Source organism: Fomitopsis serialis (assembly GCF_022376445.1).
Source record: "Fomitopsis serialis strain Sig1Antser10 chromosome Unknown B0H18scaffold_66, whole genome shotgun sequence".
NCBI lineage: Eukaryota > Fungi > Basidiomycota > Agaricomycetes > Polyporales > Fomitopsidaceae > Fomitopsis > Fomitopsis serialis.
In genome coordinates this window covers 95,718-112,368 of record NW_025955026.1, presented here as the reverse complement: position 1 = coordinate 112,368, position 16,651 = coordinate 95,718, and the positions used below count along the sequence as shown (strand labels likewise).

At 55.6% G+C, this 16,651-nt stretch overlaps 6 protein-coding genes across 6 annotated transcripts; 5 read left to right on the top strand and 1 right to left on the bottom strand.

Moving 5' to 3' along the window:
* The first annotated feature begins 2,495 nt into the window (after positions 1 to 2,495).
* On the top strand, positions 2,496 to 3,265 carry B0H18DRAFT_585435 (uncharacterized protein). The gene has a single exon (XM_048038671.1). The coding sequence runs from the start codon at positions 2,602 to 2,604 to the stop codon at positions 3,046 to 3,048; it is 447 nt and encodes a 148-aa protein (XP_047890372.1). The 5' UTR covers positions 2,496 to 2,601; the 3' UTR covers positions 3,049 to 3,265.
* A 402-nt stretch (positions 3,266 to 3,667) lies between these two features.
* B0H18DRAFT_880896 (uncharacterized protein) lies at positions 3,668 to 4,384 on the top strand (the record flags this gene model as incomplete). Its single annotated transcript, XM_048040807.1, has 1 exon — positions 3,668 to 4,384. A coding segment is annotated over one exon (717 nt), but the record flags the coding sequence as incomplete, so codon positions are not given.
* A 4,445-nt stretch (positions 4,385 to 8,829) lies between these two features.
* B0H18DRAFT_1023351 (uncharacterized protein) lies at positions 8,830 to 10,349 on the top strand. Its single transcript, XM_048029634.1, has 3 exons — positions 8,830 to 9,006; positions 9,060 to 10,140; positions 10,310 to 10,349. The coding sequence occupies exons 1-2, from the start codon at positions 8,903 to 8,905 to the stop codon at positions 10,138 to 10,140; spliced, it is 1,185 nt and encodes a 394-aa protein (XP_047890370.1). The 5' UTR covers positions 8,830 to 8,902; the 3' UTR covers positions 10,310 to 10,349.
* Positions 10,350 to 10,566: 217 nt separating this feature from the next.
* B0H18DRAFT_880829 (uncharacterized protein) lies at positions 10,567 to 11,366 on the top strand (the record flags this gene model as incomplete). Its single annotated transcript, XM_048040801.1, has 2 exons — positions 10,567 to 10,731; positions 10,809 to 11,366. 2 exons carry the CDS (start codon positions 10,567 to 10,569, stop codon positions 11,364 to 11,366), a joined length of 723 nt encoding a protein of 240 aa, XP_047890369.1.
* Positions 11,367 to 11,756: 390 nt separating this feature from the next.
* On the top strand, positions 11,757 to 12,554 carry B0H18DRAFT_1121781 (uncharacterized protein; the record flags this gene model as incomplete). Its single annotated transcript, XM_048034391.1, has 2 exons — positions 11,757 to 11,921; positions 11,997 to 12,554. The coding sequence occupies 2 exons, from the start codon at positions 11,757 to 11,759 to the stop codon at positions 12,552 to 12,554; spliced, it is 723 nt and encodes a 240-aa protein (XP_047890368.1).
* A 456-nt stretch (positions 12,555 to 13,010) lies between these two features.
* B0H18DRAFT_1213278 (uncharacterized protein) lies at positions 13,011 to 16,541 on the bottom strand (the record flags this gene model as incomplete). The annotated part of the gene is made up of 18 exons (XM_048036512.1): positions 13,011 to 13,512; positions 13,593 to 13,631; positions 13,684 to 13,840; positions 13,897 to 13,953; positions 14,005 to 14,056; positions 14,109 to 14,267; positions 14,333 to 14,462; positions 14,514 to 14,575; positions 14,629 to 14,702; positions 14,759 to 14,815; positions 14,867 to 15,012; positions 15,067 to 15,293; positions 15,350 to 15,524; positions 15,576 to 15,694; positions 15,743 to 15,903; positions 15,961 to 16,069; positions 16,120 to 16,296; positions 16,350 to 16,541. The coding sequence occupies 18 exons, from the start codon at positions 16,539 to 16,541 to the stop codon at positions 13,011 to 13,013; spliced, it is 2,595 nt and encodes an 864-aa protein (XP_047890367.1).
* Between the last annotated feature and the right edge of the window lie 110 nt (positions 16,542 to 16,651).

Genomic DNA, 16,651 nt, shown 5'->3' with positions numbered 1-16,651 from the left:
CCTCCTATGATGTCTACCCCCACTCCTTCGATGTTACCAGACTCTGCTCCTACGTCTTCGAAGTTACCGTGCGCTGTGCTACCGCCAAAATCTTCGAACACTCCTACGATGGATGGCCTGTCACCTCCACTGGCTACTATGTTGCCCGAGCATGACGAGCAGCCCATGCTTCCCTCCCCGCCCCGCCCGTCTCTTGTATCTATCTCTGCGCTGACCGAGGACGGTCACAATTTCAGTAAGGGGGAGGATCACCACAACCACTTGGTAGTACCATCACCAGACACGCCTCGAAAGCTAGACCCACACCTCGAAGACGTCGAACATACCCTATTGCTCTCGCAACCAGCAGGTCCACCCAAACACGTGTCGAGAGTCTTCTACATGTGTGCGGTGCTGTTCGTCACTGCCGCACTGTTTTTCGCTTTTGGAGACAATCTATGGCCATGGGATCGACGTGGAGTGCATGAACAACAACTCCGAACGTTCGAAGACACGTACCTAGTCCTACCACCCGACATGGCCCCAGACCCAACAAACCTAATCGTTCGTAGAGTGAATACCTTGCGAAGATGCCCGCTGCACCTCGGGGTTGAGCCTGAGCGTTACGAGACAGTCAGGGACCTCGACTTCCTTCGAGACGACCTAGCGCAAGCTCCGAACATGTCAGTCAGGCAGTCACCCAATGCGAAGACGAGACCTCGCTATCACGGCCCATTGGTCGTTCAATCACGCAGCCACGCACGTCACAGTGTACCGCTGGCTAGAGAGAAGGAGAAGGAGTCTACGATGTCCCTAGGAGCCTCCGAACACTTCGAAGATGCATTTGACAAGCTGGATGCAGACAGTGTTTTGTACGAAGACAGCTAGGGTCTTCTACGGTGCTAGACGAGCTGTTCCCGCCGTAGGGGGCAATGATACCACCCAAGCAATCCTTAGTTCACGTCCTACCTCCATTTTCAACCATCCCTCGCCTTCTACCGACCCTGGAGGTCCTCTACGGAACAAGCACCCTTCATTGGCTATCCCCGCTGACCGAGGACGGTCAGGATTTCAGTAAGGGGGAGATGATACGCCTCTAGGCTATCTAAGCCCCGAAAACGCAATCTAGGCCTCTACGATGCTCCGAAGCTCTTAGAAGATCCACTACAACTGTTCGAAGATTGCGAAGTTCGTAGCCAACCCTGGCTCACCTTAGAAGACTATCCGCGACCTTCCGGCACCTCAGTGACGCTATAGGAGCACCTACCCACCTATCTAGACGACCCCAGAGCACGCAGGTCACTCGAAGATACACTATGTGTTAGAAGACACTCGAACATGTTAGAAGACGTGCTACGGTGTTAGAAGATCTCCTGCGAGACCATAGGATGCTACAGGATGTCCAGTGAGTCCTTGCAGGTCGTCTCACATCCTCGACGAGTGGTCTCGGTTTCCGGCGTCATGTGATAGCCGGTCGGCCTTCGGACCACTGGTTAGCGAGCCCGAGAGCAGTTGTCACGTGTTAGAAGCCATAGCCGGATGTTTGGGGCCGTCGGAGCTCCGTAGTGGTAATAGCCGTGTTTCCCTGTATATACTCTGGGACTGGTTCCCTTCGAATCTGAGAGACCCCCTTACCCTCTCAATCTCACCTCGCACCGGCGAGGTTCGTCAGTCAGCCAGTACGTTCGAAAGTCAGCAAGTTCGCCAGTCAGCCGGTACGTTCGAAGCCAGTCAGTCAGTCAGTTCGCCAGTACGTTCGCCAGCTAGTAGTTGCCCCGAGAGGCTCTACACTTCTTCTCCTGCCGTCGCTCGCCTTCCTTGTCACCGTTCGTTCGACACGTCTGTCGAAACCCTCCTTCCTACCTTCGAGGCTTAGCCCTCGCCTTCGAACAGTCTTCGACATCTTCGAAGCTCTCCCACGTCGTTCGGGTCTTGTCCGTCCTCCTCCTTCTTACCTAGACCACTGTACAGTCCCCCGTACATCTCATAGACTCAGAGGCCTCGCATACCACTGCTCGACCTCACGGTTGGGTTTTTGTGTGGCTTTTGTGTTCTTTTCGGTCACGTCAGCGCGGAAGCGCACGGCCCAAGAGGACAAGAGGCGGAAAGAGAGGGAAGAGAAGGCAAAGGAGGCGAATTCTGCCAGGGGAACGCCGTCCACTACAGCGGCGCACACACCTATAGGTTCGGTTCACTCTTCTCGCCTGCCTGCTCCATGGCAGAAGGGTGGAACAATGCGACCTGCGCCTGCTCGTGCCAAGCTACCTCCGAAGCCAGTCGCTACGCCCTCAGACGTGCCTGGCGCGTCTCCTGCCAATGCCCATCTAAACGGTATTCCGACTGGTCCAAGGGGAGCACCACCTGTGCCCGTACGCAAGACTGCTCCCCCGACGTTTCGCGCCCGACTCATGTCGGTCAGCAAGTACGGGATCACTGCACAACCGCCATTAACGTTGACAAGGTGAGTCGCCAGTGCTGGGCGCTTGCACGCTTCCCGCGTTGCTTCCGCGTCCTTCTCCGTCTGCAGTGCGCGCTGATCACGGTGGCTCTGCCCAGATCCTCAGAGACCGATTGGGCTGGTATGTCACCTTCGAGACGAGCGATTCCGCACGGCGTGCAGCGATGGTGCTCAACCACGGTTCCCATACTCTCGCGTCGCGGTCGGTGAATGTGACAGTTCACCCTGCTCCAGCTCCGCCGTCTGCACCTGCACGGAAGCGTTGGACGGACAGCGAGCTGGTTGACGAGGCGGCGAGTCTGGTCATCAAGGAGCTCAGAACGATACTCAGAACGACACTTGAGAAGGACCTCTTGGACAAAGTAGTCAGCACCGGTGTTCAAAGGCTCGTTCTGTCCGAAAGGGCAAGACAGGTGGCTAGGGCGCCGGATGGTGAGCAGGAAGCGAAGCAGTGGGGTGCTGGTCTTCGCGGGTTGTCGTTCAAGAAGCAACGGAAGCGACCTTGGGAGGAGCGCGACACGCCTATACTGGCAACACCGCAGCTGGAGCCAGAGTTTACAGTGATTCGGTCAGTCACACATCGAGTCTCTCGCGGAGGAAGCTGTGGTTGAAAGACCGAGGAAGCGACTCAAGAAGGCCGTGACCAAGAAGGTCTCTAACGAGGATATCGAGTCGGAGGATGAGGTGCCCGAGACTGTCCCAGTGACCATAGCCAAGGCAGTCGTCAGCGAAGACGTCGAGTCAGAAGATGAGGACCTCTCCCTTCCGGTCACTCCCATACTGCCGGATGTCACACGGAAACGGTCCACGTCTGAGGTCACCGATGTTGAGGAGCCTGTCAGGAAGCGGCTCAAGACGCAGCCCCAGCTGAACGAGCTAGGCGACGTCGTTGGTTCAGTACCTGTTCCGAAGAAGACGAAGAAGACATCGAAGAAGGCGACAAAGAAGGCCCAGGTCCCGGCCGTCGTCCAGGAGGTTGTTCACGAAGTCCTGCCCGACGATTTCGATTTCGATGTACCAGAGGTCGCGCAAGTCAGAGTAACGCCTACGCCACACTTCGACTCTTCAGCGTCCCCTCCTGCATCGCCCACTTGGAAGAAGCTCTCTGTCTCCACTCGCGAGCTGGTACTCCAGGACCCCTTCGCACAAGGCATCTGCGATGACGACGAGGATTTGTACTTCGCAAAGCTTGCCCTAGCGCGAGAAATAGGTATCGATGAATCCGAGCTTGAGCCTTCATCTGTACCTGCGCCCGACCCTGGCGCACCGCCTCCCTTTCGAGTTCATGTCACTGGCTCCGCTCGTACGGAGGGCTACTACAAGATCTCACATGCCGAGAAGTCTGCGTATGTAGCCCAATACGCGTCTCGCAGTACGGTCAACGAAAGGGGGCCCGAGAAGGAGCAGCCGGCTCAACAGAACATCACTTCCTCGCGAACCAATCGTGCTAACGCGCGTCGACGTGCACAAGGTCTTGAAGAGATCAACCAGGTCCAACGTGCGATGGCGCTGTCGAAGGGCGAGTCGGCCGCGACGGAGCTCATCAAGTTCAATCAGCTGCAGACGCGGAAGAAGCACTTGCGCTTCGCGCGATCGCCTATCCACGATTGGGGCTTGTACGCCATGGAGAAGATCTCGCGCAGGGAGATGGTCATCGAGTATGTCGGCGAGATCATCCGTGCACAGGTCGCCGACAAGCGCGAGAAAGCGTACGAGCGCCAGGGTATTGGCAGCAGCTACTTGTTCCATATCGACGAAGAATTGGTAGTGGGTATGTGGATGTTTGCGGTGCCATATAATCGAGTTTACTCACTGTGCTATCGCAGTCGCCTGCCAGTGATCAATCACTCGTGCGAGCCCAATTGCACGGCGAGGATTATTACGATCAATGGCGAGAAAAAGATCGTCATCTATGCAAAGTTTATTCCGCCGCCTCTGCCGTTGTAAAATTCTGTAAAGTGTCTTGTTCTCTAATCTTACTCGTTCACCGACTCCATGAGTGCCCCCGAGTCGCGCCCGCGTGCGACTCGGGGTGTCGATATGGTTTCGAATTCGACATAACTGAAGGACGTCGCGGCGCTAATGACGACTTACGTCATCCTCTCACGCCCCTCGACCTCAGCCCGACGACCTGCAGCCCGTCGTGCTACATGCGGCGGCGCTCAACGCTCACCACCCCCACCACCCCGCACCACCCCGCAGCAGCAGCTGCTCCGTCGCAGGCCCGCCGTCGTTGATCGTCTGATGCCCGCCCGGAACGAAGGGACCCGCCAGCTGGCGGGTTGAAGCACGGCGGCTTAGCCCGCGAGGACGTCCGCCAGGTCGACATGGGAGTCGACATGGGGCGTCGGCGCGACGAATCCCTGCGGCACGTTGGCAGGATATCGCTTCTAAGCGTGGATCTGTAAGTGCGTTGCGTGTTCTAACGCAAAGCTGACCTATATGCAGGAGACTGTCGCCGATGGCGGATTCACCGCCACCCGAAATCGACCTACAGGTCCAAGACGACGACAACCTCCGTTTCACGCCCTCGACCGTGGACGGGATTGTGCTGGCAGCGCGGGTCAGTCTCAGCGATCGCAGCGTAGCGGGTGCGTCTGTGTCGCAGCAAAGCAACAGAGACAAAGGGCGGCGAGCTCCAAGTCGTGCATCCGGTGGAGCGGTACCGTAGGAGGGCTACGCCCGGGCGCGAAGAAGAGGTGCGCGGTGTGAAATGAAATCTTTCATTCGATAGTAACTCGTTTTCCTCGACGGACAGCAAGCCCCTTACCATGTACTTGCCGCGCCGGATGCGCTGGCGAAGACATCGCTTGCCGCGAAGATATCCGAACTGCAGCCCCCGTATACGGGGGCATTGCTATGCTTGACCCAGATCGTTTCGTCTTGCGTTGGCAACGCAGGACGAAACGATCTGGTTCTTCCTCCGCGTCGAGGTCCAAGTCTACATGAGTCGTTGGCTCCACGCCTCGCCCGCCCGTCCGTCGCCCCCGTCTCGCTCCGGTCGTCCGTTTTGGTTTCGACCATGCGTTGATGACCGGATGGTGAGCTCCCGCTCTTGATGAGCGGTAGAGCGAACCTACTCGCTGTGACACAGTTTTCCAGGGTGTTTGTCTGTGCACTTCTCACTGCTGCAATCCGTCGCCTGCGTGCGCTGGATGCAGTGAGCAGTAGGGTAGAGCGCGGGACGACCCGGTTCGCGTGTGAGATGCAGGGCGTGCTCAAGGCGGAGATGACATACAAGCGATCGCCTCGGCCGCGCGGATATCACACACTACGGTTTGTGGCGATTAGCTGTGAGTAGTGGTCGACGAGTCCACTGTACTCGGCGCAAGCAAGGAGCCCGAAGAAGCGCAACCCGAGCTGATGCAGGTACGCTGCATCAGTATCCCCACTCTTCCCTCGCTCAGAATGATACGCGCAGAATTGCTGAGTGGCATTAGCACCGTCCATGCATACGGAGAAGAGGTGAGTATCGCATCGTAACGATGCAGTCGTACCCGGGAACTTATGCCCGTGCAGGGCAGATTCATTCGGAAGACGGAAGACGGCCTCGACGTGGAGAACAGGGTCTACTACACGGTCATCGCGATCCAGCAGTGGCTGAGCGCTGAGCGCTCCGCTCGACCTGCTCAGCAACATCCTCGTCCTCGACATCGCGCGATTCACGGCCAGGTTCAGCAAGGCGATCAGCCCGAGCAAGGTCGACATCGTACAGATTGAGCAATGCGTGCCTCTCTTCCCTCCAGTACGAGTTCGCGCAGAGTCTCAGCCGCACGGTGCGGTTCGCCGAGATGGTAACAAGCATGCGCGGCCCACTCTTCCCGATGGACGAGGCACCCACCCTTCGATCGCAGGCTCGTAGGACCCGAGCACAGCGAGAGCTCTTCGCCAAGGAGAAGGCGCGAGGTCGAAGCAGGCAAGCATGCAGGCGGGAGCCAAAGGACGTGGATGTGTCCGTGCTTGCTCAGCATGCGATCCTCATCGTCCGTACCTAGCAGCGGGTCGGCCATCTCCACGTCTGCATTCACCATCACCCATTCCAATTCTTGGTTCTCCTTCGGCAGCGGCAGCTTGGCGTCGACTGCTCTGACGACGCCTTCCTCCTCCCTGCATTCCTTCAAGGCGCCCTCTCAGTCTTTATCACCCATCCTGCTCTCCCTCCACACTGAGCCCGAGTCGATAAGACACTCGTGTCATCCCCGCCCTCTTGTATCAATCCTCACGTCGGATGACCCGTTACGCTCGGCTGCCACCTCCTCCGCGAGCTCCCATACAGGCGCAGAGAATTCCTTACCTAGCCGCGGGCGTGCTCGCACCCGTGGTTCAGGTCGGCGTGCTTCCATTCCGGAGCTGCAGTCTGTCGAGGATAGGCTGGTGAAGCGTGTAGGTCGTTCCGGGTCGATGCTCATGGACACGGTGGCACACTTTCAAAGAGCGTATGTGAAGGCCACGTTGTTCAGCATCGGCACTGACTTCTCTTGATCCCGCTCTGACTCCCGCGGCCGTTCGGGCTCCCGCTCGCCTTCCCCATCACCCTGGCGGTCGTGCTGTGCCTCTGCGCCCTTGCCCTCCGCGCGCTCGCGCTCGACGTCAGTGTCATGCTCTCCGCGACAGTGGTCGACGACGAGCTGTTTGGCACGTACTACACCGATCTGCCGTCTGACGGAGACTGCATGAAGGCGAACGACACGCCCGTCTCATCGCCAGAGAAGGCATCGATTTCAAGGATGTCGACCACGGAGGTCTTCCGCTCGTCCTGAAGCAAGTGAGCTTCGCCGTGCGCCCAGGGGAGAAGGTACGTGCATCTTCGATGATCCATTCCTTCGTGCTCATCCTGTCGGCTAGATCGGCATTGTAGGTCGCCCAGGCGCAGGAAAGTACTCGCTCATGTAGGTGCTGTTCCGGTACGTTGCTCTTCGTGCGGCGGGCCTCCTCGGATTGACGTTTTCCCCAATGCAGCACAGTCAACGTCGCCTGGAGATCGACGGCGTGGACACGTGCAATATCGGGTTGAAGACACAGCGTGCGCAGCTGCCTTGCTCTCGTCCCACAAGACAACGTACTCAATTCCCGCAGAGATCCAGAGGGCACCCGCACGGATGTGGAATTGATCTCTCCTCCAGCGGACGTGGCTGCTGCCGAAGCACGAGGTGCATGACGCCGCAGCAGAGGCTCTCGTCGGCGCCGAGGGGGGCGACTACTCCGCTGGCGAGAACGTGATGTTGGCGCTCTGTCGGGCATTGGCGAAGAACAGCCGCATCATCATCCTCGTCGGTCTCGGTTCCGCCGTGCTCGTACAGGAGTTAGGGCGCTGATGTCGATCGTTATAGGGCGAGGCGACGAGCAACTTTGACCTGCAGATGGACGCGAAGCTGGTTTCGGTGAAGTGGTCATTTTCAATGCGGTAGGTTTTACATATAGTAGACGGTAGTGTATTATATAGTCGTTCTCAACCCGCTGTGTCGGTGGTCATGTTGCCGAAATTAGGTCTAAATAGCTTTTGCCATTAGTGGCCGCTAGTCGGTATCGAGCTGATTGTCAAGATCGCTGTGGATGTCAATACATGTCGTAGTTGGTATCGCGTCCACTGGCGACGTCGCTGTTGAGATCGTTGTCGAGATCGCTGATTCGTTTTCTATGTGGTCGACACTGTGTTCGACGTAGCGTTCAAGATCGTTGTCGGGATCGCGGTCGACGTCGCGGTCGAGATCGTTGTCAACGTCGCGGTCGTTGTCGAGATCGTTGTCAACGTCGCGGTCGTTGTCGGGATCGCGGTCGACGTCGCGGTCGAGATCGCGGTCGGTGTCGCGGTCGAGATCGCGGTCGGCGTCGCGGTCGGTGTCGCGGTCGAGATCGCGGTCGATGTCGCGGTCGAGATCGCGGTCGATGTCGCGGTCGAGATCGCGGTCGTCATGTACCGGGTCCGGAAAGTTTGTATATTATCTGAGTATTCTGAACGAGTACATATAAATTAGTCCTTCCCTGACTCATGCATGTCCTGGGTCAGGAAAGCTATCATCGTCTTACAATTAGTTCGAGAAAACTATGCAAAGAACATGTAGCCTGCTCTCGACATACTTGAGCGGAGCATATTACGTGACCCATATCTGGGCAGCAAACATTTGTATTATATCGTACCATGTTCCGCCTCCGTGTATCTTAGGATTACTTAAGCAGTACCCACAATATCCTTGTGCGAAATATCATCAGGATTCTTTAGCTAATCATCACATGCCCTCAGCATATTCCTGCCCAGAACATCGCATTTTGCCCCCAGTGTTCAACATTTTACAACCCAGCGCCTATATTCAAGACACGTGCTCTCGTGTTCGAACAAGCGCCGGGCACCCCACGGGCCACAGCCAGGGCGCCTAACGTTTAACTTTCACCATTCGACGCTTTCGTTCTTCCGCTCCGGTTCCGCTCCCTTCACGGTTGACTTGCGCTCCCACTCTGCTTTGCACGATGCTGGCTCAGAGCTGCTTCAAACGAATAAAACCGCACTTTTGGGGCTCTGATCACCTCGTATCTCTACGTGGCCATGCCAGACAGTACTCAAAACAATCGAGGTAACGCACAATATCATGAGACACGAATGCTTCTGAATCGCGTTCATAACCAGTGATGGGTCCATATTCTCTGAAAGTGAATCACCGTGGGACAAGGTCTTTGAGAATATCGAGGAAGATTCGCCTGTTCTCCATCCTGGCTCTGCGCGGAGGCCGCAAACCTCTTCCCCGCTACCAGCCCGTTCACCGCGCAAGCAGGCCATGACCGCACGCGAAGTTAATGCCTTCGACCAAATGTTCAACATGATCTTCGACGCAGTGTCCAAACCCCCCTCAAAAGACTCTAAGCGACCCGACGTCAGCGCGCGTTCATCTACGTCTGTAGGCATCGGGCGGGCCCGGTCGCAGCAGATGAGTGACCTGTTCGGGAAGCTGCGGCGGCAGTCGAAGCACTTGCGATGGACGAGCGAGGCAGACGAGGAGCTGGACAAGAAGAAGGAAGCGATGGAGCTGTGCGACACGGACCAGCAACTGCTGGAGTGGGCGATGCGCGAGGTCTTCGACGAGTCCACGCGCTGCGAGGAAAACGCGAGGAAGGCATCCGAGGACCCCTCTACCTCTAAGCGACCGGCACAGCTGCAGCCACCGTGGTACCCACAGACGATAGCCCTCCTCATGCAGACCTTCCGCGAGAAGTACGACGACCCACATCTTGCGCTGTCGATCTTCGACCATGCACGACATCTGTCAGTCGTCTCTTTCGTGTTTGGCTGCACGACGCCAGTGTACAACGAACTTATCGAGACGCGCTGGCGATGTTTCCGCGACCTGCGAGGCGCCTGCGAGGCGCTCGAGGAGATGCGAGTGAATGGCGTCGAGGTGGACGGCCGGACGCTGACACTCGCGGAGAAGATTCGACGGGAGGTCGGCGAGCGCAATATGTGGCATGAGGAGTCGACTATTGGCAGCGGGGAGGTCTGGGACATGGTTGCCCGAATAGAGCAGCTTGTTTCCCAGCCCACGGGCCCACGGAGGATCGAAAAGCAGCGGAAGTCTCGAACGTGGTCGCCCACCCATTCAAAGAAGTGGTCTTCTGCGAATGAAGTCTGGAAGGGCACCGCGCTTGAGGAGGGCGAGTCAAGTGACGGCTGGAAGTTTGACAATTGGGAGCCACCGTCGAGTACAGCGCATTAAGCCAGACTTCGGTATGCTCTGCTTTCCGAGACATCTCGTCCTGGCTCATGCTGGCCTGTAGATGTATGTATCCACTCCTTTAGTGTGCTCGTTGCGAGATAGTGGGGTCGCATCCTCGCCCGGTATTGGCTTCCATTCAATAAGCAAAGCCAGCATTCCGACGTATTTGTTTGACAGCTTCAATGGAACGTTATACCCTGGGTGCCCATATGTGGACCAACTAATTATTAGCTCTATGCGAATGTGACATCGCTAACAATGCAACACCTTAGCCGAAAATGTGCCTGCCTGACACCTTCCCCGACCGGATGGCAAATTCCTTCGCAGCCGTTTTCGCCTGCTTATCTAGTAGTAGTGGCCGGGTACGGACGGATACAACGGGCGTCCCTTCGGCACTTACCCCATCTCTCGACGGGTAGGCGCATCATGTCCTTGGCTAAGCTCCCTCTCTTATGTTCGGGCTTGATCACGACGTATATCATCCAGACGCCTCCGCAAGCTCGGGTTCTCGCAACTGAACGAGCCAAGGATGTCGGGTTGCATGAACGATACCTGTCGACCTCTGCTCGCATGAACGTTGAGATCATAAAGGTACGTAGTCATTTCTCCCTCTCTGGGGCTCTCGTTGTTCTCTCTTCAGTCCATTCGCTGACTTGTACGCACAAAAGGTCTGCACATCAATACCTTTGCTGGTCGAAGCAGCCGTGATACTCGGAAATCGCTTTCCCTCACACACGGTTTCGCGGTGGATCCTCCGCGTCCTTGCATCCAACAAACCAGGCCTCGTTCAACGCCTCGTCCTGTCGCCGACCTTCCTCGCAGCCTGCGCGATCGGTGTCGCGGGCGGTGCACTCCGCTACCGGTGCTACCGCACGCTCGGTCGCTTCTTCACGCTCGAGCTCGCCGTCCACAGGGGCCACAAACTTGTTACCGAAGGCCCTTATCGCTACGTGCGCCATCCGAGCTACACCGCTTGGTCGGTCGGCAGCGTTGGTGTCTGCCTTATGTCCGTCACGCGCGGCTCGTGGTTCCGCGAGTCTGGGCTGCTGGAGACGCAGTGGGGACGAACGGCGTTTGCGTTTTGTGCCCTGTACATCTTGTACGGCACCGTAGGTTTGACGGTGCGTGCGCCTACGGAAGATGAAATGTTGCGGAGGGAGTTCGGGGAAGAGTGGGAGGCATACGCCAGACGAGTGCCATATAGGCTAGTACCCTACGTCTTTTGACGCGGGCGGGCCAATTCGAAGCCGGGTACGCGTTTGAAGTCCCCTGTGTTTCTAGGCTGCTGTCGTCCTAAGACCCTTTGCAGCTACGTGGCTGTAATACCCGTCTAAAGGTCGCTGAAGAGCAAATTCGTGTCATCAGATCAGCCGCCCTCGCGCTTCAAGCTCTCAGCTGATGCCTTCACGCTAACCATGAAGGATATTGAGGGGTGATGCTCTTCAAGACCCTTTATTATTTGTAGGCTAATATGTTGCGACTTTGGCGTCAATGATAGTTTGTTATATAATGCGCTCTCCCCGACCTCAGCTTGCTTGCTTGACCCTCTGTATCCTCGTACGGTTTACCTGACCCTACCTCACGCTCCAATCGCGAACACAGGAGACGACAACACCATGTCCCTAGCCAAACTACCATTTCTCTGCTCCGGTTTAGCGGCTGGTCATATCCTCTCGTCGCCACCACAGCCGAAGGTCGACGTGCAGAAACGCCCGAGACATGTCGGTCTATATGAACGTTTCTTTTCAGCCACTGCATATGCAGCTACCAAGTTGGTAAAGGTGTGTGGCTTGCCCCATCTCCGTGTCTCAAGAATGGACCACAAGTTGCCATGTTGACTGCTTGTCTGCGTCCAGATAACAACGTCTGCACCGCTTCTCCTCGAGATAGCGGTCATCCTCGCTAGCAAATATCCCTCGCATCGCCTCTCCCAGTTGGTCTTGCGCACCCTGGTCGATGGACCCTTCGCACTCACGGAGCGGATTACCCTTTCCCGCCCCGTCCTAGTGTGCTGGGGCTTGGGAATGCTCGGCACCTACATACGATATCAGTGCTATCGCGCGCTCGACCGCTCATTCACCCTTGAGCTCGCCGTCCGGGACGAGCAACAGCTTGTGACGGGCGGCCCGTACAGCTACGTGCGCCACCCCAGCTACACTGCTGCAGCCGTGGCTGCAACCAGCATCAGCCTGATGCAGATCGCTCAAGGTTCGTGGGCGGAGGAGTGCGGCATCTTGCAGACACAGGTTGGGCGAGCGATCGGAATGTTGCATATAGGGCTCTGTGCGTTCCTCAACGTGTCGATCCTATTGCGCACATCGAGGGAGGACGCAATGCTGAAGAAACACTTTGGCAAGGAGTGGGAGGAATACGCGAAGAGGGTTCCTTACCGGTTGATCCCTTTCGTCTATTGATTGTTTCCTGCAGCTGCTTGTATAGCCCAAGTGGCCCTACAGTCTCTCTCATTCCCTTGTTCAGTTTATCCATCCTTCGCTCTCATCTCTCATGATTTTTGATTATGTCCTGTGGTCTTCCCTCTTGCCTGTTAGCAGTTCTTGAGACAGCGATCACTATCCCGCACTAAGGCAGGAGACGCCTAAGGCCTATTTTATCTGGTGACCATCCGGCTAGTGTACTTCCGTATGCTTCCGTACCATATATGAAAGCCTTCAGTCGACATACGATGTTCGCATTCAACCTTATGCAACGTGTAGCGCCTCACGAGCCGCTCTCTGCGCACAGAGGAATCACAACGATGGTGTCACGAAGCTATAGAATGGACAATGGCAAGACAGTGCTGGGCGCACAAAAGCAAGCAACTTTCATTGGTATGTAAACACACTATGCACGAAAGGAATCACGACTGCCAGTCATGAATACTCAGGTGGTGCACCCAGGTCCGAAGGCTCTGGTCTCTCGATGCGCATACTCATCACGAGCATACGCAAATCCTCAAATGATGACCGCAATCCCAATAACTCGTTTTGACGCGACCTGGCCAATTCATTGCTCGTCGTCAAAGGGTCCGTCATGCTCCCAGACGGTGGCTCGTCGACCACGGCGGACGACAAGCCCATCGAAGGCAACAGAGGTACTCCTTCCTTCAGTAGCTCCTGTCGCTGCTTCTCCAAGAGCACGACAGCAAGTCTGTTGTGCGCGAAACCGAGCTCAGACTCGAAGGGCGTTGGCTCTGTTCTTGCGCCAGTCGTATCGAGGAGGGAAACATTCTGTCGTCGTCGTCGCAGCACCCATAATGCGAGCCCGATGAGCGCAAGCAAAGCGACTACACCACCGACGACACCGCCTGTTATCGCGCCAACATCGACCGAGCCACTGCCAGAAGCGCCCTTCGTCGCCGGGTTGCTGGAGTGACTGGGCAATGCAGAGACATTGCCGGTATTGCGGTTAGTCCAATTTAGCATTACTATGAGAACGGTATGTTGCAATCTCACCTGCGCAGGATCGGGGCGAAGAGTCCTCCTAGTGCGGGGCTATATTGCGAATCAGATGGTAGCGCTCGGGAACAGTGATGACAAAACGAACCTCATTGTTCCGTTCCCGTAGGCACCACTTTCGACATTGTACACCGCGCTGAATGGAGTCGACGTCCCGTTGTCCGACGCGTGATTCCAGATTGCGTCCAGAAGCTGCGAGCGGACTGTGGCGTTGGTGCAGGTAGCCGCAATAAAAGCATTCCAGGCTACAAATTCGAACACCGGTCAGACTGGAGAGATACTCATGATAATATCGACACACCTGCATTGCCAACTGACCCAGGGGGAGTCTGTACCGGCAATCCATACACATAGCTGGCTGGAGATGTGTTGTGTGATCGGGACTAGTGGGATGGAAGGGGGTCCTTACCATCAGTAGACTCAATCCACTGTCCATACTTGACGGTAAGTCTGTCAAGCCACTGTGTAGCGAGATTAGGGTGTCTTATGGTTGTCAACAACACAACGACGTACTGTCTGATTCAAGAGATTGAACCCAAACAGGGTTTGTGGGTAAAGGTTGTACGGTAAAGACCAGGAGCTCTGAAGTTTCGCGCCAAACGTTGGAAGCACGACGCCGTCTGACGATAGTGCAAGCGTCTGCCATTTGTTCATGAGGCCGGACGCTGTGCTCTGTTGACACGCAAAAATTCATCAGTTGTCTTTGCTAAGTCATCATAGACCGGTGACGAATTTACATTGAACTGCTGAGAATCGTTACCTTCCCCGACTAGTTGACTGATCTCTGCCATGGCCTGAATGGCGAAGATGCCTTTCAACGCGAGGTTCGTCGAGTTTGTTGCGTCAGTCCCGTCGTCGATGGATAGTCTGGAATGTTCTCAGTGATACGTTTTCGCGCCGCATCGTCAAAATACACACTGGCCCGCAGGGAACAACCCGCTTTGCTTCAGATATCCGGCCCAATTCTTGAGCAGGGGATACTGCACGCGCGTGGAGCTAAACTCAGCAAGCAATTCCGAAGAAGAGCACGCACATAATCGTGGAGCAGCGATGTATCATTTGAGTATTTGGCGTGAGCGAGGGCAATGATCAGCATATTCCCAGACTCTGCGGTTACAAAGTTGACCAAGTTCAAGCGGATGCATACGAAACTGCACGCTCACGTTCATATGCCTCTTGAGATGTCAGATTCGGACCAGATACTGCCGGGTACGAGGAACCTGAGAAAGACAATCAACATGTTTTCGTCAGGAAGTGTGGTATGAGTTTACCTATGTCCTTCGCTGCGTAAGGGAATGCACCTAATGATGTGTTCTGTTGTTCAAGGAGAGGTACCAGGAGTGGCTTGACTAGCGAGGCGTTGAGATACAAGAACATGGGCAACGCTGCGTATAACTTCTCCACAGGAGTGACCCGACTGTGGAATGTCGTGTGAGATACGACGTAGCTGCATAGGCTGAGCATTACTGACCGACTAGTGCCGACGTCTTTCATGAAGATCCTAGTTGCGGCGCCCGCTTGACCAATGTCATCAGGAGCCGTGATTTCCAGGGCGCTGAACGCCTGACGTGTGGCCAGCGAGATCATGTCGAACAGTTTACCGTCGGAAGAAATGCTCGAAGCTGCCTTGCAGATTTCCGTGTCCAGGAGTATTGCCTGGGTGAGCGAGTTATTGAAATCAGAAATGAAGAACTCCAACTGCATAGGAGGCGAAGTTCAGTGATGTAAGCCACCGAGGCCGTATCTCTACTCACGGCATTCTCGGTAGTATTGAATTGCGTTGTATAATAGGGACGCAGTGATGTGATAGTTCCTGATAAATTGTAACTGATGCTTGGATCGCGGACATAGCCAACTACCCAGACAACCGGTGAGTCCAAAGATGAGACACTGCCGAAATCGACCGCGATGGGGAAGACGGGCAGGTCGCTGTGATACGCATTAACTTCCGCTGTAAGGCGACGTCGCCATGAAACGTACGCATCGATGTTCCGATCGGTATTGTTATTGTCGTTGCCGTTGACGCCACCGGTTTGTATGAACTCTGCACGGCATACGCTGTTCGAGCAAGTCTGCCAAGTTATGTTACGTCCTTGCCCCTGTAAATGAGGTCAAAACAATTCATGATCGGGACAACCCTCACATACCAGCCCCATTGCATGGTAAGCTGTACCATCTACGGCTTGCTGATGCTGCTCTTGGAACGGCGACTCTTGCTCAAGCTGCAACCGATGATAAACGATACTACCGGTTTGCATCGGCGGACTCCATGTCATCTTCTGAGATAGGTTGCCACCGGACAGCCATTCTAGGATAGATTCATCTCAGTAGCAATCAAATACGCGTACCTTGCTAGTGTACTTACCTCCGTCGATGTCAAAGTACATTTGTATGTCATGGGGCTGGCCATCGGTGGACGCGAAGTCCACGGCCAAGTAGGAGAATGGAAGAGATTGGCGTACGAGATCAGATGGCTTGTCCTGATGTTAGCAATATAGGGATTATTTCTGGTTCACAGACTTACATCTATAGGACTCAGAAACGTCAAGGTAACGTTCATGGGACCTGCTTCGATGATTTGTATGGTACGAGTGGGTGTCAGTTGTGTCTCGACTACGAAACCAGCAGATATGTAGGCGCTACTGCCAAGCAAACTGTACGTGCTTCCGTCCACTCGAAGGTAACCAATCCACCCAAGAGTCTATTTGATTGCAAGGTCAGCCCATGAGCATGAACGAATGGTCAAGATCGTACCACCCCGTTCCAAAAAGACGGCCATTGATTTGTACTACTCCCAGACGTCTTCGTTGTGTACTGCCATGAGTTCAAGTACGGCGTGCGTACAGCAAGTGGTATCGCTGCAGGCCAGAATGTTTGTGCCCCATGCACCTGCAAGAGAGTTAAACATATAATGGATAGGAGGGAAGCGAGGCCCAGGAGCGACATAGAGGAGTCAGTGAGGTCGGAGCAGGGCCGTCTCAGCGTCGCCCGTTGTATAAATATGGTTGCGAACCTCATAACAGCGGCTTGTCAGTCTGTTGTTGAAGAAAACCCAA